We start from the raw sequence: 22274 nt of genomic DNA, 5'->3' as shown, positions 1-22274 counted from the left end.
TTTATCATATTGTAAATGTTTTATATAATGTTTCATTTTATATTAAAGATTTTATATTATTTATTTTTAAATTAAACCTATTATATTAAATATTTATATTATCAGATATAAATAAAATATTGTAAATATACATGTAAATTAAAGTTTTATATATATATATATATATATATATATATATATATATATATATATATATATATATATATATATATATATATATATATATATATATATATATATATATATAATGAAACATATTTAGGATGAAAAAAATATATATTTTTAACAATAAATCTTTCCATTTAAACTATCCCTTTTACAAAGTTGACGTCCCATATAAAAGCAGCCGTGCCTCGAGAGCGCGTGAGCGGTGACTGCAGCATCAGCAGAAGCGCAACAGTCTCAGCTGCCCGCAGAAGCGCGCGACACACGGAGACAAAGCTGCAAACAAAGACTAGTATCACAATGGAGAAGAAACTCGACAGCATCTCAGCCCGAGTGGACGCGACAAGTTCATCGAGTGGTAGGACTAAAAGAGCATGATTGTTCCTCATGCATGCAGCATGCACACGTCTCGCGTGCAACTTTGACAAGCCGACTGTCATGTTTGTACTTTTGCCGTTCTTTGACTGAAAGGGCTTTTATTTCAGCTGCACTAAGACGTGGTGTTATAGTTGTCCCAGATGGACACTTAAAGCTACCTGTTACTTTAGTAGATTTTAATTATTTAATTATTGTCATCTAATGAAAATCTCTATACAGTAAATTAAGTGTAGTAGTAGTAGTTGTAGGCTGACTGACACGCGATGGTTTGTTCACTGCATGTGGACTTTTTAAGCTTGTGTTTCTGCGTCTTTTTATAAAAAGCGTGACTAGAAACAGCCAAGCAGGTGCAGGTGGGATGAAACTCACTGCCTGCTGACACAGTCCTTGACCATCACACATGGAGAAAAAACTCACTCTTCTTCTACCAAACTAACAGCTCTCGATATTTATAGCACAACATTATTTGTAAGCAAGCACCGAACGCTTATGCTACTAATAGAAATACTATATGTAAAAAATACATAAGTAAATAAAATAAAACCTGTTATGCAGTATATATAATTTACAGTGCTGGGCAGATTTCTTGCAAATTATAGTCCAATATTGATTTCAAATTGCATTAAAAAAGGTTCTCAATAACGTAGTCCATTCCATTATACATTTTTATTAGTATAATCATGATCACTTTTTATTACTTTTGATCTAACTCATTTATCATGTTGATTTAAATATGATAATTTTGTACCATATTGATATAAAAATACATAAAGAAAGAAAGTCATGAAGTGCACCAAACATTACATCCAGGTTTCCCAAGCTGGGGTTCTTTATGGGTTGTGAATTAAACGATAATTAAATCAAATGTAAAATTTAAATAAATAATTTTAAAAGAACAACAATCTGTATAATATGTAATCATCTAAAAAGTAACTAGTCTCTTTACGAGTATTTTCAGATGTAATAACATTTAATTACAAGTAGAATCTAATTATGGAATCCATATACATTACTACCCAGCACTGATCATTTACAAAACAAGAAAAAGACAAACCTTAAATAACACAACTGTGGTGCAAAATGATTGATCTAACAGTAAATAATGTTCAAAATTAAATTGAATAAAATGACTACCTGTCCTGACCAGTTAATGAGAAATACTATTGCACAGCCTTTCCGTTCCAGTCTGCCTTCATTATAGTTGACTCCTGTTTTAGCAGATCCTGATGTGACTTTATTGTGCGTGCACACAGCAGTTATTGCAAAAACAGCAATAAAATGAGCTATATGATGTTGCTGGTGATGTAACTCAAGTGCATTGAGAACTGTAGAAATGTGTTAATTTCCCATTATCTGAAGCAGGCTACAGATCCCTGACTTCTCTGCATTAAAGGATTGCAGAACTATTGCAGAAATGCATGTGATGTTTCCTGTGTAATAACAAGAGTTGTACTGATGGTTTGTTGGGTGTTTTTTATGTGCTGTTAAAGGGTCCATGATGTTCTGCACTAAATGACAAAGTACCTCAAGCTTGTTTAAACTGAAGGAAACAAAACTTTATTCAGCACACAACACATTTGCTTCCATTTACTCATCTACTTCACAACGATTTGTTAGACAGGGAGGGTGCTAGTCTCAACATGGACAATGGGAATAATTTAGCATGTTTTTTGCAAGGGTGATGATGTAGACCTTGAATCTGCTGTGGCATTAATGCGTTTGCTCTCCTCAACATTCACACTTCCAAATCCCACATTCAGACAGCTTTATTGCCATTAGAGACGTGTTGTGCTTTCTCTGAGTGCTTTCAAGGGTAATGCCTTTTCAACTTGTCTTTCAGGGTTGAAATACTTACAGCTGGAACTGGTTCACCTTGTGTGAGGAGACACAATGAACACAGGCATTAGACAAAGGTTAATGAGAATGAGGGAAATAAAAATGAATGTGATATATTTCTGGATGCCATTAAATGATCTTGTTATCTATATAATTATGACTATTTTAGCATTTAGATAAAATGAAAATTTTATATATATATATCTCTTGTTACATCATTAGATATTGCCGTTTGAAGGTTGAATTAGTTTATTTAGACATATGTAGTGTTTGTAGAAACAAGCTTTAAACTGAAAATCATGTTTGTTGACTCACTTTCGTGTTTTTTCTGTGGAACACAGAAATAATTTTTTTAAGAAACTTCAAATAGCTATTTTCTGGTTCATAGAGACACCATCTGTCATCTGTCTGGTTCATGCAGCTGCTGCACTAGCCTATATTTTTCAGTCGTCTGAAGCCAGATGAAAATATTGAAAATAATTCTTTACATTTATATAGCGCTTTTCTAGAGCAAACTGAAACATAAATTTGAAGCACATCTCATGCTCTATCCTGCATTTTCGAATGTCTTCAATGACTTCAAACCTGACATATTGCAAAGTGGCTAATTTTTGGATTGTTAAATTGGATACATTATCTATAGATTACTCTGCAGTGAATGGGTGCCGTCAGAATGAGAGTCTAAACAGCTGATAAAAACATCACCAATCCACACCACTTCAGTCCATCAGTTAATGTCTTATGAAGCCAAAAGCTGCATGTTTGTCAGAAACAAAAACATTGCTTTTGGCTAAAATTCAAGTACTCTGTCCATGATGTTGTTTTCTGCACTGATTAAAAAGAAGAAAATAGTCTTGTCTTGTTGAAAACGGTCCAAAACAGTTTTAGACAAATATGCGGCTGGAGAGGACAACAGGAGCTAGACTTTAACTCTGGAAGAAGCTGTATTATGGATTATAGATTAACGTTAAAATGCCTTGATGATGGATTTGTTTCTTTCAAACATGCAGCTTTTGGCTTTACAAGATGTTAATTAATGGACTGGAGTGCTGTGGATTATTGTGATGTTTTTCTCAGCTGTTTGGACTCTTATTCTGATGGCACCCATTCACTCCAGAGCATCCATCGGAGAGCAAGTGATTCAATGCTAAATTCTTAAAAATCTGTTCATTTGAAGAAACAATTTTATCTACATCTTGGATGGCCTTAGAGTGAGTCAATTTTCAGTAAATTTAAAATGTAGGTGAACTAGTCCTTTAAGTTTTCACATCGATCATGCAGAGAAAGCAGACTGGCACATATAAGCAGAACGAGTGTGCCAATATTAGGTAGGCGACAGTTTTACTTTGCAAGTTACTTATTTCTCAAACCCACGCTTTGGAAACACTGGTCACTGTTTGAACCCTTAAGTACATATTTCCACATAGAAGAGTGCGAGTCTGTTGAGCTGAGCATGTTGAATATTAAAATCCAGAAAAGTAGAGGAAGGATTAGTATTGTACATTTGCAATGCTGTCTATGATATATAGCAGACACTTGTCTACGAATGTTGAAGCCGGAAAATTGACTGTATTTTTTTTTTTTTTTTTTATCATTTTCATTTTAAAAAGGTCCACATACTGTGCTTGTTTGGTGTGCACTTGGTGAATGACTCAAAATGTGTGTTTGCTTCAGCATTATTAAAGATATTTTGGTCTGCTGGTGACCTTGAGGTTTCATTTGAAGCCAAAGGTCTGGTAGCCTATTGTACCTCAGTCATTAATGACTTTAGGTCCTTTACATACAGTATGGATCAATGCATACATTGGTTTCTCTGTAGAAGTGTTGGCTCTGTTTCTCAGTGTGTCTTTCTCCTTTTCAGTCATTGCATTTTTCTGTTGCTTAATCAGTGGGTGGAACCAGGGGCTTGCCAGACGGACTTTATGTGTGTGTGTGTGTGTGTATATATATATATATATATATATATATATATATATATATATACTCAATGGCCACTTGGTACACCTGTTCAATTGCTTGGTAACACTAATTGCTAATCAGCCAATCACATGGCAGCAACTCAATGCATTTAGGCATCTAGATGTGGTGAAGACGAAGCACTAAGCACCAGAATGGGGAAGAAAGAGGATTTAAGTCACTTTGAACGTGGAATGGTTGTTGGTGTCAGACGAGCTGGTCTGAGTATTTCATCTACTGGGATTTTCACACAAAACCATCTCTAGGGTTTACAGAGAATGGTCCAAAAGAGAGAAAATATCCAGTGAGCAGCAGTTGTGTGGATGAAAATGCCTTGTTTGATGTCAGAGGTCAGAGGAGAATGGGCAGACTGGTTAAAGATGATAGAGAGGCAAGAGTAACTCAAATAACCACTCGTTACAACCGAGGTATGAAGAACAACATCTCTGAACACACAACACGTTGAACCCTGAAAGCAGGTGAGCTACAGCAGCAGAAGACCACACCTGGTGCCGCTCCGGTCTGCTACGAACAGGAAACAGATCTACAATTCACACAGGCTCACCAAAACTGGACAACAGAAGATTGGAAAAATGTCGCCAGGTCTAATGAGTCTTGATTTCTGCTGCAACATTCAGATGATAGGGTCAGAATTTGGCTTAAAGAACATGAAAGCATGGATCCATCCCGCCGTTTTTCAATGGTTCAGGCTGCTGGTGGTGTAATGGTGTGGGGGATATTTTCTTGCCACTCTCTCAGACCCTTAGTACCAACTGAGCATAGTTTAAACACCACGGCCTACCTAAGTATTGTTTCTGACCATGTCCATCCATTTATGACTACAGTTTACCCATCTTCTGATGGCTACTTCCAGAATGAGTTCACTTTACTCAAATGGCCTCCACAGTCACCAGATCTCAATCCAAAAGAGCAGCTTTGGGATGTGGTGGAACAGGAGATAACAAATCTGCAGCAACTGTGTGATGCTCTCATGTCAATATGGACCAAAATCTCTGAGGAATGTTTCCAACACATTGTTGAATCTATGCCACAAAGAATTAAAGGGGTCCAACCCGGTACTAGCAAGGTGTACTTTACCTTGTAAAGTGTCCAGTGAGTATGTGTGTGTGTGTGTGTGTGTGTGTGTGTGTGTGTGTGTGTATACAGTACAGACCAAAAGTTTGGACACACCTTCTCATTCAAAGAGTTTTCTTTATTTTCATGACTATGAAAATTGTAGATTCACACTGAAGGCATCAAAACTATGAATTAACACATGTGGTATTATATATGGAATTATATACATAACAAAAAAGTGTGAAACAACTGAAAATATGTCATATTGTAGGTTCTTCTTTTGCTTTGATTACTGCTTTGCACACTCTTGGCATTCTCTTGATGAGCTTCAAGAGGTAGTCACCTGAAATGGTCTTCCAACAGTCTTGAAGGAGTTCCCCGACAGATGCTTAGCACTTGTTGGCCCTTTTGCCTTCTGTCTGCTGTCCAGCTCACCCCTAAACCATCTCGATTGGGTTCAGGTCCGGTGACTGTGGAGGACAGGTCATCTGGCGCAGCATCCCATCACTCTCCTTCTTGGTCAAATAGCTCTTGATGCCTTCAGTGTGACTCTACAATTTTCATAGTCATGAAAACAAAGAAAACTCTTTGAATGAGAAGGTGTGTCCAAACTTTTGGTCTGTACTGTATATATATATATATATATATATATATATATAATATCCTTATTTACCACTTAACAACGGCATTGCCACTTATAGATAATATACTATAATAATATACTTATGATAAAATTCAGATCGATTGAAGTCTGCAGAGTGCACACATAGATATGTACACACCGGTTTCACAGTTAAATCATTTCTGAATTATTATTTTTTTTTTTTTTTTTTTTAGCCAAACTAAAAAAGTACCAATATGGGTGTAGTACTCTCAGTTTTGTTCCAAAATCAGTTCAGATAACTACTAGAATAATTAAAAACAAAAAATGACAAACACCGTGTGGACATGTAAAACAAATAAACAAACAAAAATTAGCATTACATCACTTGCTCACCAATGGATCCTCTGCAGTGAATGGGTGCCGTCAGAACGAGAGTCCAAACAGCTGGTAAAAGCATCACAATAATTCACAAGTAATCCACACCACTTCAGTTAACATATTCTAGAGCAAAAAACTGTGTGTCTGTAAGAAATTAATCATTAAGATGTTTTCATTTTAAATCGTCTCTTCTAGACAAAATGCATAATCCATAGTATTGCTTTCTTCTCTGATAAAGTCTCATTTCTGTTGTCCTCTCAGATCAAAATCCACCCGTTTGTTTAGAACCGTTTTAGACCGTTTTCACTTGTCAACAGTGCTTGATCTGTGCAGATTCCTCTCCTGATTCAGACCAGATGTCTTCTTCACTGGAGACAGTTATACAGACCATAATGATTTCTTACAAACATGCAGCTTTTCACACAATGTTAACTGATGGACTGGAGTGGTGTGGATTATTGTGATGTTTTTTATCAGCGGTTTGGACTTCATTCTGACGGCACCCATTCATTGCAGAGGATCCATTGGTGAGCAAGTGATGTAATGCTACATTTCTCCAAATCTGAGGATAAAACAAACTCATCTACATCTTGGATGACCTAAGGGTGAGTAAGTATTCAGGAAATGTTAATTTTTGTCTTAACAATCTCTTTAATAAGGAGTATCTTACCTGGTATCTAAATGGTACTACACTGGTTCTTATGAAGCACAAAACTCAACCTCCAAATTGAAGATTTTAGAATTGCCAGCTTATTTCTGCTGCTGTGAGCCCCAATTTTATTCATCCACTTCACACTCTTGGAAAAGCACGGATTAATTGCCACGAGCACTTTGCGTCGGTCTCTCAAGCTTTTTCCACCATCTTTTGATTGTAGTGGAGCCAGTTTCTGTTTTTCCCGTCGGGAGCTGGAGCGGTAAGCAGCTGCCGTCGGAGCGGGGCCAGGCGTGAGCGGCGGAGGGGAGACAGCCCGCGTCACAAATAAACTCACTGGGAAGAGCGAACAGAAGGCGTTTGTTTATGAACGCCGGGGGCCAAGAGGAGAACGGACATGTTTCCATGTTTAGAAGCTCCCTCCAGGCTTGTTTATTCCACACATTCACTGTGTCTTTGCTTACTCAGGTGTCAGGTCAGCGAGAGCTGCGGTCCGAGTGAATGTTGAGCAGCCGTGAAGGTCCTTGATTAGGATTGGTCTTGTTGTCATCATTAGCTTTGTTCCTTGGGAATCTCAATACCTCACGTGTGGTCTAGTCATAACATTTGACTAAAATCATGCATATACTCTAAAAAATAAAGGTCCCAAAAGGGGTTTTCAGAGTTATGCAAAAGAACCATTTTTGGTTCCCAGAAAAATCTTTCATTGAACAGATCCTTAAAGAATCACTTTTTTCTTAGTGTGGAGAACATTTTTTAAAGATCTGAAGAACCTTCACTCTTTAAAAAATAAAGGTTTCAAAAAGTATTTATTTAATTTTTTTGTTCCCTAGAGAAGCTTTCTGTGAACTGTTCTTAGAATAACCATTATTTTCATAGTATGAAATAATCTAAATAACATTTTTTTACTTTTAAGAATGGTTTTACCAATATCTTTAAAGGGATATTCCACCCCAAAAATGTTATTCTGTCATCATTTATGGACCCTCAAGTTGTTCCAAATCTTTCTTTCTTCTGATGACCACACAAGAAGAATGTTTGGTAACCAAAACTTTTTAAGGTATCCATTGACTTCCAAACAATCGTAAAATATTATGAAAGTCAATGGCTACCATCAGCTGTGCAGTTACCAGCATTCTTCAGAAAATCTTCTTTTGTGTTCAGCAGAAGAAAGAAATGCATGCAGGTTTGTAAATGGTGTATGGTGAATAAATGATGTCAGAGTTTTCATTTCTGGCTGAACTGTTCCTTTAAAAGTGTATATTTCACAGTCAGCTGCACTTTAATTGCCTCTAGCTGACGTATCAATATCATCGATGCTAAGATACTGAAGATTTGAATGCCCTCATACCTGTCATTCTCACCGTCCACATCTGAAGATGATATAATTCATAACTGACTATTGCAAGATCAAAGATACGACAGAATCTAAAGACAGGCGTGCAAACAGATCTGTCACAGATCAAACGCAGATCTGATGCAACTCTCTTATCATCTGAATATATTAAAGCATCACTAATGTTTTCTTTTCCCGTCATGCTCAGAACATATATGCCCTCAATCTGCAAGATTAGACATCTTGTGCTTAAGTAGCATGAGTTATTATATAAAGGAAGTTGTATAATCCTTTAGGAGTTTAAAACTTTCTATATAAAAACATTACAATCAGATACTAATATATTTTTAATCACGTTTTATTAAAACAAAAGATTTCATGAGCACAACACTTTGTGAACTTTTGTATCAATGTGCACAGATCATTTTAAGCAGACTTGCTTTTGTTGTTCCTTTTCAAAACCAAGTCAACATAACTATTATCTCCACACTTTAGAAATAGGCCTAGTTTACCTTCCCTAGCTGTAATCACATGAAGTGCACGATAGTAATTTTATCATAAATTATCCCCAGTCTGAATAATGAAGTAGGAGCAGGTGTGGGATTTTATTTTGCCTTGCAGAGCAGTAAAGTGTTGACAGAGTGCACTGATATACAACACTGACATCTGGAGGCTGATTTGCAAAGCTACATTGCAGAGGGAGTTTATTTCTGTGTTCCATAAAACATGATTTTCTTAGGGGGAGTGATACTTATATGTGTTAAAGGTATTCATTTTTCTTCATATACAGTTTGCATTTCTGCTTATGAATTCAAACTTATATCTATTGTACATCTAGGTTGTGATTAAAATGTAACTGATAAATGAATGATAAAACATTTAGGACTTTATCATGGCTCTAATGCTGGGACAATCAGTAATGTTATGCAATAAAAAATGTATGACTAAAATGAAAAAGTGGATCATTAAAAAAACATTATTTTTAACTCATATTCGAGGTAGGCACTTTGACTTCTTACATTAAATCCAATATTATGATCTAGTGGCTTCATTATTGTACCATTATGTTTGGCACATATAAGCTTTTCTTGCATGCAAATGTACAAAAAAGGAACAACAAAATCAAATGTTTAATAAAAGTAGCTTTAATTTGGTTTCTTTTTTAAGTTTAAACCTGAGATTTCTTTTTTTTTATATACCTTTACATACGTCCTATGTTCAAATACACGTATAATATTTAATAATAATAATAATACATGTAGTGCATGTAAAACATTTAGCTGTCAGCTGTCTTAACCGTCTGCTTCATCACTGTCTGTCATGCGACACTTTTCCCCTTTCAGGCTTGAAATTAAGAACATTATTAACTGTCTTTACATTTATTGTGAAAGAAGAAGCTCATGATTATGGAAAGGGGCGTTATTTTTCTGACGAGTGCTTGCAGTGTTCGGCCAATCACAGTGCAGTGGGTCAGTTGGCCAATCAGAGCAGACTGTGCTTGACTGAAGGGGGGACTTTGTAGAAAATGACGTGTTTGAGAGGGCATAGAAGACCTACAATAATGTACAGTATGTGAAAAATAATGTGTTTTGAACATGAAAGCATGTCAACATATATTACACACCAAATACACCAAATAATGTTTTTTTAAAAAGCAATCAGAATGATTCAGAAACTTAATAAGTTGCTGAATTCGGACCCACACACTGGTATACTGCTCTTTTTTTCAAAAGTTTTTGTTAATAAGTAGTGTACTGTTTTGTTTTATTGCAGTAATCGTCATGAATGAGTCATTGAATAGTTCACTGAACAGATTTGTTTAAAAACGCTGAATCATTCTGGAACGAAACACCAATGTTGCTCAGTGCTGAAGCGACACAAAAATGTAAAATTTTTCTCAAAAATGAGTTGAATAGTAACAGAGGCTTGAGCACATCTTTTGAACTAGAATGGTAGATTGTGATAGCAGTGTCACACACAACAATCTTTGATACGCTTTTAGATCTCTGTCTTTTTTAGTATCAAATGTGCTTTGAACTGATGTATAAAACAAATTGATATGGATAATATATATGGTGAAGTGAAGTGAAGCAATGTTTGATAGGAAGCACTTTACAAAATGTCTAATGAACTAATATAAGATAAAAAAATGTCTTCATTACTATTAATAAAATGTCACTTTTTGTTCACGTTCATTCACAGTGCCTTAAACTAGTGTCAACAGATATTACTTATGATTGTAGAATGCATTTGTGAAACTAACATTAACTAAATTAGAAATGCTGTAAAACATTTGTTCATATATTATTATATGAACAATAACAGATAACAATTACAGTATATCATATATTGAAAATGAACAGGAGGGTCAGTTTGGTTTTTAGCATCATATTTTTCAAGAGTACATGTAAGTGTATTAATTTAAGTCTAAATCAGCATCACTGAGTGTGTTTTTGGGTTGCTGTAAACAGATTGACTGGCAGTGTGTTGCTTGTTATCTCTTGTTACTCGGTAGATGAGGTAAATAATTGATGTGGACATCCCCTCACATCGACTCAAAGTCCTCTTCAGGGGAAAGCAGTTTGTATGAATGCATGTGTGTGAATTACGGTATACTATCATTTGTTAGGTGGAGAAGTGAACAATTATGTCTGGTGTACAGATGCAATTTACAAAGTATTCAAAATAGATGGAAGCAAAAACTTAAAAGGACTTTTCCATTGGCTTGTGGATTATTGGAGGAAATAAGCTCTGTGACCAACAAAAGTTTATTATTCTTACATGTATTGTATGAAAGTGGAAGAAAATTTGAAGCACACAACTGCAGAGTTTATAGTCTATTGTTTGACTTTGAATATTGAACATTGAAATTGGCTGAGGTAGCTTTTTCTCCACAATAGGACACTGGGCTAAAATCGCTTTAGAGAGACAATGTGACTATTATGTCCACGAGTCTCTGCACTAGCTGCTGTTTTAAAGGGGAACAAGGTTAATGCCCATGTAGCACTCAGCTGATGTTAACAGATCCCTGTCTAGAGCCACTGAGTCCACAGACAGCAACTGTCAGACTCAACACCAATGATGTAAAAACCTACACTGATTCACAGCCATAATGAGTTATCAGGAGACCTCAGGAAATTAGGGCAAAGCTGTGCAGCTACAGTACATAAATAACATGGAAAACTTTGTAGGGACTGTGTGTGTGTGTGTGTGTGTGTGTGTGTGTGTGTGTATTACAGCTTTCAAGTAAAAAAAAAAAAAAAAAAAAAAAAAAAACATTATGTAATTGTTAATTTAAAATAATAATTTAAATGCATTATTATCTTAAATGACATAATGTTATGATAATAAATGGGAATATTTTCATTTATGAACAATAATGTTTCTAAATTGCAACACAATATTAACTTCAGTATTAACACATCTTAATCAACTGCAGTTAAAATCGATTGAAGCTAAATGTGCTGCAAGAGCATTGCATAAATTAGATAAGATGTTCTATATATATGCTTTTAGCAATTTATTTACATTAAGGCATTTATTATTAGCAATATCACACGAGTAGATGTGAGATATGACTGTATATGGGCACAGCTGTGATTCGGCCATGGGTAATCACAGCGAGCAGATACACAGTGTGTGATATTGCATTTATACAACAGTTTGACGGCACAAGTGTATAAATACATAAAATAACAATGGAGTGTCTTTAAAAGCCCTCTTTTGTGTAGAACTAATTCCTTCTGTCATGGGTTCAAATCGAAATTTGACATTTGAACAGTTGAGCCCGAGCCTTCGTTAATAATTCCAAAACATCACCTTAGAACTAGTAATGACGGGACGTTTAGTTGTTTAACTGAAAGCTTATTGTATTACGATATAAAAAGCAGTGTATTATGTAGGTCTTTAGTAGGTATTGTGTGAGAGAGATGGACTGAGCAAGTGTGATTACCTGCATCTGATACAGCATTCATTCTTCAGATAAACCTCATATCACAATACACATGAGTCTGAATGTCTGCTGGAAAGCGTTATCTTTGTCGTAACATTAATATCCTTTCATCTGATTTTGCAGCTCAGTGCAGTTGTTGCTGCGTCAAGATGTTGTTGAAATTAAATATAACTTCTGTTTATAGTGTTCATCTATCTATCTATCTATCTATCTATCTATCTATCTATCTATCTATCTATCTATCTATCTATCTATCTATCTATATGAAAACATTGTTGGCATAGCAGCTTTGTACCTCAGTAAATTAAGGGGGGGGGGGGGGTGAAATGCTCGTTTTCACTCAATATCCTGTTAATCTTGAGTACCTATAGAGTAGTACTGCATCCTTCATAACTCCAAAAAGTCTTTAGTTTTATTATATTTATAAGAGAAAGATAGTCTGTACCGATTTTTCCTGGAAAAACACGACCGGCTGGAGGCGTGACGTGTGGGCGGAGCTAAAGAATCACGAGCGCCAGTAGGCTTTTGAGTTGAGAGCGTTTGGAAGCTGTGACATTACCGTGAGGGAAAAACCATCATCCAAAACAAACCATGGCTTACAGTCAGATTCAGCCGTTTATTTATGATCCAGAATCAGATCCAGAGGCTGAAACTGAACGAGAGCAGCAGCAGCAACGACTCGCTCCGAGCGGGGCTCGAACCCGGGTCTCGGCATGGGAGGCGGACGCACTAACAAGAAGGCAGAGATATTTTAAGCAGTTTTACTCACCGCCTGCGGTTCCAACACACGATCGTGACCCTTTTTCGTTGGGATTGCATCATCCTTAAGAAATAAACGATACGCAAATCCGTCGTCAAATGGGCTTTGTTTGTAAAACAAGCATCTTTGAAATGCAGGGAACAAACACAAACACTTGCACAACTCCGTTGATGCTCTGTAAAAATAAACTCTGTCCACTGGTCCCTTAATGCTTTTTTTTTTTTTGGTAATCAGTGCAGGGTTGTCTTGCCCTGGCAACCAAAAATACTCTTCTTTTGTGCTATACGGGAGCGCGCGCTCTTCCGACAGAAGTGCCTTAGGACCCATATAAGGAAATACCGCTCCATCTAACGTCACACAGAGCCATACTCTAAAGAAACTTTCCGAAACTTGTGACAAACCGGAAGGAGTATTTTCGGGAAACAAAAATACTCCTTCAAACGTACAACTTAATTTTTTAAACTTTGTCCATGTTTAGCATGGGAATCCAACTCTTTAACAGTGTAAAAAACTCAGTATGCATGAAATAGCATTTCACCCGCCCTTTAAGTCTTTTTGCTCTGACAAAATAGGCAGAATGCTGTTATCTTTTATTTTTCAGATAAACAGGTCCCTTCGAATGAAAGGAATGTATCCAATTTTTATGTTAAATCCATCCATTGTGTTTTAATGGCATAGGATTTTGCAATCTGTGAGTGCTGGATTAATTAACTTTCTCTTTGAACATACGATGTGGTGCTCCAAGTTTCGCTTTGTGATCGGAGTAAACAGACAGTAGCTAACTGGATGAAAAATATGATTAGTGCAGGTTTTGTCCAAAACTGTACATCTGATTCTATAGAAGCTGCGTGTTACGTTAAGAGTGAATGTGTACTAGATCTTGTAAGTTTCACACATACAAGGTATTTCCTTCTAACAGGGAAAGATGTGGCCTGCTATCCATGGAGGGCTCGAGCCATGCACTACTAAAAATAATTTAGGGGAATGGAGTCCTGAAGAAAGGGAGAAACACAGGTGGAGCTACTAAAACAATAACGAGGTAACAAGATCGGCAGTGTCAGACAATAGAGAGGAAAGAGAGCACATGGCTGCAAACAAACACAACACAAGCCATGTGCTCAAAGAAAGACAGTGTCATACGGGCCCCCTTTACACTGCATGGTTCAAGGGACCCAATTCCGATTTTTTCCTCTCATGTGGCACAGATCGGATATGACCGGTGAACGTGTAAGCAGGTAAAAACCGCATGGATTCAGATTTTCTCAGAACTGATTCAGGCCTCATTCATATGTGGTAATAAATTGGATATGAATCGGATACGTGCATTTGTATGTGCCATGTAAGCAGACAAATCGGATATTCCCAAGTAAATGCGAGTCGTACGTCATTAAAAAAGTGACGTCAACTCAGGTGGACACCAGCAACTGAGATCAAATGACTTATTATATAATAAGTCATGTAGGCGCGATGGAGGACGAAGGATACTCACAGTGGAGCAATGCAGAGGTTTCATGTGTTTAAGTCTTTGGGGTGAAGAGACAGTGCAGGCAAAAATGCAGGGTTGTTACAGAAATAAATCTGTGTTTGAAGACATTTCATGAAAATCGGATTTGGGCATCAAGACTTGCAGTGTAAATGCAGCCATGTTGGCCATCCTGGGTACACCAGCTGAAGACTGTGACAGCTGTGAGATGAAGAGTACTAGCAGCTGTTTATATGCCCTTGTGTTGTGATTGCCAGATTTAGATGAACAGGTTGACCTTAGTCAAGTTAGACGTATTAATTTTTTTTGTGGATGAAAATGAGGCTGTTAGTGTTAGGGACAGACTTATATTCTTCACTATGACACACTGTATAAAGATCCTGTATCATGTAATTTTCACACTACACACGATTCAAAACTGTTTTACAGAGTTTTTGTCCACAGAAAGCTTTTTTTTTGTTGTTGTTGTTACATCAGCTGAATAATTATTAAATCTGTCTCATTTACATAATAATTCATAATAATACGTTTAATTGTGGATGTTTTCTTACAATGACAACATTACATGCAGTTAATAATTTATCAGAAACTGATAAAATAATAATAATAATAATGGAACATACTTTAATAATCTATAAGCATATTCAACAGTTGGTCAAAGACAGATAATTGCAGATAAGGGTTTATCAGCAAGCAATTTGGTCTTGCCTGTAGATACAGTATGTCGCTCCATCAGGTGGATATTCTGTGAAGTACAACACATTTATTTAAATCCTGAAAAAGTGCTAACAGGTTTCAGAAGCAATTCACAGGATGAATTGCAGCATGCCATGGGAAACAATGTGCTTTCTTAATGGCCACATCTGTACATAGGCTATTTTATGTTTCTGTTTTCAGACAACGTGACTCAATTGAGACTGTTTGCAGTAAATGACGACAGAAAAATGTTACAAAAGACAGAATGTCTGTCTTATTTTTGGTTTATTTGTTAATAATAATAATATATATAAATATATATTAAATATATTTAAATTGCCAGATATATTTAAATATCAACAAATTAACTCCTTGTCACAAACCATTAATAAAAGTCACAGTAATGACATAGTTGCTACATTTGGTGACAGAATCCCCAAATTCACAATACTGATGCCTTATGGTCATATGATGCGATTTCGTGTTTTCCTTTCTCTTTGGAGTGTAACAAGCTGTTCGTGAATAGACAAGATCCTTAAAGTTGCAAAGACTAAAGTCTCAAAGCCAAAGAGATATGGACGGTATTGATCCTAGGAGAGAAAGCTACATTTCTGGCTGTTCTGACTCACACTCTGTAAGTACCTTTACATATTTAAAGAATTTGCCACTGATGATCAAACACTAATTTTAAAAATTTTATCTTTAAGCGGCATGATATGCAACACAATGCATAAAAAGACAATATTAATCATTATAATCTGTAATTATGTCTCTACTGGATGCAACAAATGGCTCGTTTGTAATGAGTTTTATTGTTATTGTCTTGTCGCTGTTCTGACCGGGACACATTATGAAAATGGGCATAACATTTTTTCCATCACACGTAACATTTCCAATCAGAGCACAACTCGCTTTTACGAAAGATGACGTTTGTAAAAAACAATGCTTTTCAGAAAGGCGGGGCATAGAGGAGAAATAATAATGTACAGTATGTGGAAAATAATGTTGGTTAAACCACATTAACACATTTCATTACACCAAATACATAAAATAATGTTCTTTTTAGGAACATCATATGACCCCTTTAATAATAAATGTTTTTAATGTATCACTTAAAAATCGGTGTAATTTTATATTCAAATGCATTTACAAAGCATCGATTAGAATTCAATTAAATCTTTATCTGTAATGGCAAATATGTGGTTGTGTGGTTTCTATTGATTTCTGTAGATCAGGGTTGGTTTCATCTTGAGACTAAAGATCAGTGGTGCATCAGTTAACTTGCATTTTCTGTCAGCATCCTGAACCTCCTGTAGTTTGGCTCCGTGCCTCTAGAGGCCCCCTGTGTTCCCCTTAGCTTCAGTTCTTCCTTGCGTGTCCTTGTTAGTGTTATCCAGGTCACCTGTTCCTTGTTTTTCTGACTCAGGTTTCCCGAGTTTCTTTCCTTGGTTGTTTTTGTTCTCTGGTTTTGTTTTCTCCCCTCTTGGAGTTTTTGTGTTGTCATATTTTTTTTTATTCCAAAGTCGAGAAGAATTTTTGTTGGATTATTCTTGTTGGATTATTATTATTTTATTTTTTCATTCTTATAAATCTACATTTCCTGCAATACTGCTCTCTCAGCCACCACACTAGGGACCCGGGTTCCCGCTCGTGACAATTTTCATTTGAAGCCATGCCATAAATATTGATGGTTTTATATAGTTAATATCTAGAGTGTCAGAAATGCATCACAACACCTGTCCCTAACCCAGTTTTATTGTGTTCATTATACTTTATGTATTTGTTGTTAGTAACCTCTGTGATTAATCAGTCACGTTAGCTCAAAATAGAAACAGCAGAGCAGGAGGAGGATAATGATCTTATGAAGCTTTGGAGCTGTGATTGTTATGTCTTACCGGATTTCTCTCCGCAGGCTGATAGATCAATCTTTTTAATGCACCTGTGAATGTGAACCTCCCTTTGTGAATTCAGGTCATTTTGTACAGGGGACGAATCTTTTAGATGGACTGAAATCCACTCCAGCTAATATTCTTCTATGCTCTAAATACTGCCGTTGACAGTATTTCAAAAATATTGAAATACAATTATTCCAGGAATCCAAGTAATTCTGCTGATGTTTAAATATTAATTAAATTAAATAATTGTTGTAAAATTTTATATAATGGCCTACATTATGCAGTTGATTGTGCTCTTGTGTGCCATTATAAAGGACCTGAATGTGAGTGAATGAGCTGATTAAATTACTGTGCACAGTGACTAAAACTGAATTGAAATAGATGGCAGCATTGAAAGTAGTTAAAGCAAAGAATATGGATCTTAGTTTATTTTATATATACTCACCCTCAAGTTGTTCCAAACCTGTATTTGTTTTTCATCTGTTGTACACAAAAGGTATTCTGAAGAATGGTGATGACCAACAGCTGATGGTGGCCATTGACGTAGTATAAAAAAAATACTGTGAAAGTCAATGGTTACTGTCAACCGTCAGCAGATATTACAACAGAAGAGAGAAACTCTTACATGTTCAGAACAACATTAGGGTGAGTAAATGACAGTTTTAATTTTTGGGCAAACTGTCCCTTTGAGCAGTATTTTTATTTTCTATTTATATGTGTGTATTATAAGAGAGTACAAAAACAACAAGTTACATTTAACAGAAAGGCAAAAATGTAATAATAATAATTTTTTTTAAAAATCAAGGTTTACTTGCCCAAACAGCTTTTTTTTTTTTTTTTTGTACAGCAGTTATTGTGAGTATTTTTGTTAAATGCTTTTAATGCATTGCTATTAATTTAGACAACTGAAATGGTCAAATAAATTGTTATGTGCAAATATGAATTAATAAATACATGTTAAAGAATGTAAGCTATTTTAGCAGCTGATGTTAACATATAGTGCCTTATTTCATGTTACCAAACACAATCAACTACTTGAAAAATGTTGGCTATTCAGAAATTGGTAATTTTTGACCAAGGTTTTAAAAATTTGTTATGTGTCATGTGTCATGAAAACGTTCCCTGAGTAGGAAACGAGAAACTGCATCCTCTACGGGGCACTTTGGGGAACACCTCATAGTGACCCGTGTCTGAAGCATACTTTGAAAAACACCAATGCGTTGGCCGGCGACACCCTCTGACGTCACTACCGGCGCGACTATAAATAAGCGCCAGGAGAGCACGTCATTTACTTCTTCGTCTGAAGCTTGTGTCCGAAGCATGGCAGGGAGCTAGAGGACGCAGTGTCTCATTCCCTACTCAGGGAACCATGGATTACATTCGTAACCTGAGACGTTCCCTTTCAAAGGAACTTCGAACTGCGTCCTCTAGCGGGCGCTTAGGGGAACAGTATACCCACGCCGCCATGCTGAGGGGAGTGCAGGCCAGAATCATAGCAAACACTAAGTTCCAACTCTACCATTTCCATGGGAGTTGCCCCTGGGACGGTTAGACGGCTGTCAATGACAATATCCCTTACACAGGGTAGAGCTAAAAGCTTGGAATCAGGAAGGATTCCTTTAAAGGGATTCGGCTAAGAAACCAGTATTTAAACAAGGTCTTGCCTGTCACACAGATAGGTATTCAAGGATACATGAATGGAGTGATGCCTAAGCTGAACGGGGCTTTTCACCAACTCAAGAAAGGGCTCGAAGCAACCGCTAGAAGCCCTCACCATAGATGATTTTAGAAAGAATGCAGAGCACTAGCGTGCAAACTTACCACAGTTTGGATTTCAGAAAGTGCTTCGCATGCACACCTCCCATAATATGGATTTTTTAAAATACTGTTCTAAGGAGGGGCTCTCGTGGCACTCTGATCGAGCAGCTCACAGATGGAATGGTGTATCTCAAACAATATGTTTGAGAGTATCAACTCAATCTGTGGAACTAATTCTGGAGCGCTCTGGGGAAAAAACAGTGAACGCCGTCTCATATGAGAAGAGAACTCCGAATTCAGAGTAGCGCACTCAAATGTGACCATTTCTGGAAAAGGGGACCACTGCTAAACTACCAAGAGAATATCCCCTCAACTACCCCAGATATCCCCTCAAGGTGACGGAAGCAATGCTTGAAGTGTATAAACAAATACACTCTGGCTGAATGGAGACAAAAGAACCAAGGTCTAACCATCTTGAAAAGGGAACGAAGCTGAGCGTCTAATCCTTACTGTACCGGATTTCAGAAAAGTGCGCAGAGTTTTGCATGCACACTTACCACTTTAGGAAGTACACAGAGGGCAGCGTGTATTTAAAAGGTTCCTAAGCATCGCAGAGACGCTGAACTGCACGGGAGAGGCAAACTCCAATTTTGAGCATCACCTGAGGCAGTATATACAGGAAAAATTCTGTAACTACCACCTCCACCTTCCCGCTGGATGTGACAGCACAACTAAGCAGCCAGGAGGCCCCTCAGGGTGACCTGGCAAGACATCCATGAAATCCCCTGCAGTGCTTTGCCAGTTCTGATGATCAGCGAAGCTCCCGCAGAAGCCTGTGATCTCGGCCGCCTAATACCAGAGAACGAGGCCAGACGGTCGGTGCTGAAGGGTGTTAGTAAATGCTGTGACTGAGCACTGTAAAGGAAACTCAAAGAGTTTGTTAGTAGACACATAAGCACCAGCATTTTAACCCATAAGTATATACAGAAAGGGTTACATACTCACCCACCCTCCTGCACTGGAGCCCCGCTCACGGCGCACCTCCTTATAGTCCGGACCATCAGTAAGGTGGTTACTATGAATACAGAACCAACCAAAAAACATCATAGGTCCAGCATAGGAGACTGTTATGTGAGAATTTTTTCCACCTAACCTCGATCAAGTGGAGAGCTGGTGGTTACAGGGTAATTAGGCAGGGGAGGATAAGAGCAGAAGTTAAAAACCACCCAAAGGGAATGAGTAGCTACCTAGGTATTGCTCTGATTCAGATGAGAACGTAGCTTCATCTGAATCACATTCCTCAGGTCCTGCTTACCTCCTCGTGACCCACGATTCCTTTAGCCCCTGCCCTTAGGTGGGGGAGGAGTGTGAGCCGTGACACTAGCCTTCTGCACCCGTCTTTGATCTTCAGATCGAGACGGGCCAGGACCCCTATGTTGTTCGGGCTTGGACCTTGACTTTCATGGAATTAAGGATTTAAAGCAGCTGAGCGCACCCTTGTCTCCCTGAACTTCTCGACCACCATCTCGACGGAGGTACCAAAAAGCTCAGAAGGCGAGACCGGAACATCGAGAAGAAAGCCCCTTTCTTTCCTCCCGATGTCTGGGAGATTCACCCACAGATGTCTCTTCATTACTACCATGGCCACCATAGACCTACCCATGGCGGAGGCGGCCTACTTGGAAGCATGGAAAGAGAGGTCTGTGGTGCGGCCCACATTGGCTACCTGGTCAGCTGAAAGGCCCTCGCTTTTATCCAGGTCCTTCAGCAGGTCAGCCTGATAGGCCTGAAGCACTGCCATTGTGTGCAATGAAGCCACAGCCTGACCTGCTGCTGCATATGCTCTGACATTTAAGCGGTATGCATCTTGGAGGGGCTTAGATTGCAAAGAGGGAGATTTAAGAGAGGATGTTACCCCCACAGAGAGATAGCTAGCCAGCGTCTCTTCTACAGGGGGCATCTTCTCACAGCCGTTTTCGCGCATGCCCTCGATGTTATAATAACTTGTATGCTGAAACCGATGGATGCGAGAAGAAAATGGCCTCTTCCATTCTTTTTCGACTTCTGCATGTAAATCAGGCTAGAATGGAAGGCTCATCTGGGCTGGAGGGCTATGGTCAGACAAATAACGCTCATGGAGGCGACCTCGCTGCGTTACTTTGCTGGCACGCTTCCATGGCAAATCTAACTTTGCTGTGGTGCGATCCATAATCTCTAACTGCTCCACATACGCAGGGCAGCAGGATTGAGAAGGCCCAGCCTCAGCTTCTTCGGCACCCTCAGACATCTCCTGCTCTTCCTGGGCAGAACCCAGCAGAGCACTAACTTCAGTATCAGAAAGGTTTAATGACAACACATCTTCCTCCTGAAGTTCACTCTCATCTGCTGCCGAAGAGCGTGAAAGGTAAAGTCCCTCTCTAAACTCCTCAACGAGATCCACCTGTGATCCCCACAAGCTCATTCTCCTCCGGGCCTCAGCGGCGGTGGGTCCTGAACCTCAGGAAACAGATGGATGTCCCTCTTTCCTCGAAAAGAGAAACAAATGAGAGCAGAGCTTTTTCATAGAAAAACACTCACAATGCACACAGATCGCCCTCTCAAGGACATCGCGTGCATGCTCTTCGCCCAAACAAGAGACGCAAAGACTGTGTGTGTCATTAGGTGTCAAATAATGCCAACACGGATGTACACACTGTTTAAACGCCTTGCTAGTGGATGCCATGATAAACAGAGAGATCACTCTTACCATGGTCGTTTCTCAGATGCAGGTTCAAACAAAACAGTCAATGAAGACGAAGAAGAAAATGACGTGCTCTCCTGGCGAATTTATAGTCGCGCCGGTAGTGATGTCAGAGGCTGTCACCGGCCAACGCATTGGTGTTTTTCAAAGTATGCTTCAGACACTGGTCATGACGAGGTGTTCCTCAAAACACCCCCTAGAGAATGCAGTTCGAAGTTCCCTTGAAAGGGAACCTAGATTAATAAATGCTGTAAAAGAAATAGATATTGTAGCAACTCATTTTAACGTATTGAGCCGTATTGTTACCAATTTATATTATAGTATTATATTTTAGTATTATATTATACATTTTTATATTTGAATAGTGTATATTATAGTGCTGGGTAGTAACTGACTACATAATATCTGGATCGCTTAAACAAGATTCCAGAAATTAAGTACTTTTGATTAGATTATTACATTTTAAAATAAACATAATCAGACAGTTACTTTTTTATTGATTACATGATTACATATTATAGGCACAATAGAAATACTTTATTCACCATTAATAACAATGAAGTAATGTAATTTTCTTTCTCTTTAGGAAGACTATAGATTGTTCAATG

At 37.8% G+C, this 22274-nt stretch overlaps 1 protein-coding gene across 3 annotated transcripts in view; it reads left to right on the top strand.

Annotated features, from left to right (window-relative positions):
* Positions 1–381: 381 nt before the first annotated feature.
* The window catches only part of kcnip4a (potassium voltage-gated channel interacting protein 4a), a 188826-nt gene continuing 166933 nt past the window's right edge, over positions 382–22274 (top strand). The window contains exon 1 of one of the 3 annotated variants that reach the window (XM_052561680.1): positions 382–523. In XM_052561680.1, the coding sequence (XP_052417640.1) occupies positions 466–523 (58 nt within the window). In that variant the 5' untranslated portion in view covers positions 382–465. The remainder of the gene's footprint in view (positions 524–22274) is intronic. The other 2 variants (XM_052561685.1, XM_052561681.1) reach the window with 2 other exon arrangements.

The sequence above is a fragment of the Carassius gibelio genome, chromosome B7 (assembly GCF_023724105.1).
Source record: "Carassius gibelio isolate Cgi1373 ecotype wild population from Czech Republic chromosome B7, carGib1.2-hapl.c, whole genome shotgun sequence".
Taxonomy (NCBI): Eukaryota; Metazoa; Chordata; class Actinopteri; order Cypriniformes; family Cyprinidae; genus Carassius; species Carassius gibelio.
The sequence above is the reverse complement of the archived record's forward strand: the minus strand, read 5'-3'. Positions and strand labels throughout refer to the sequence as shown.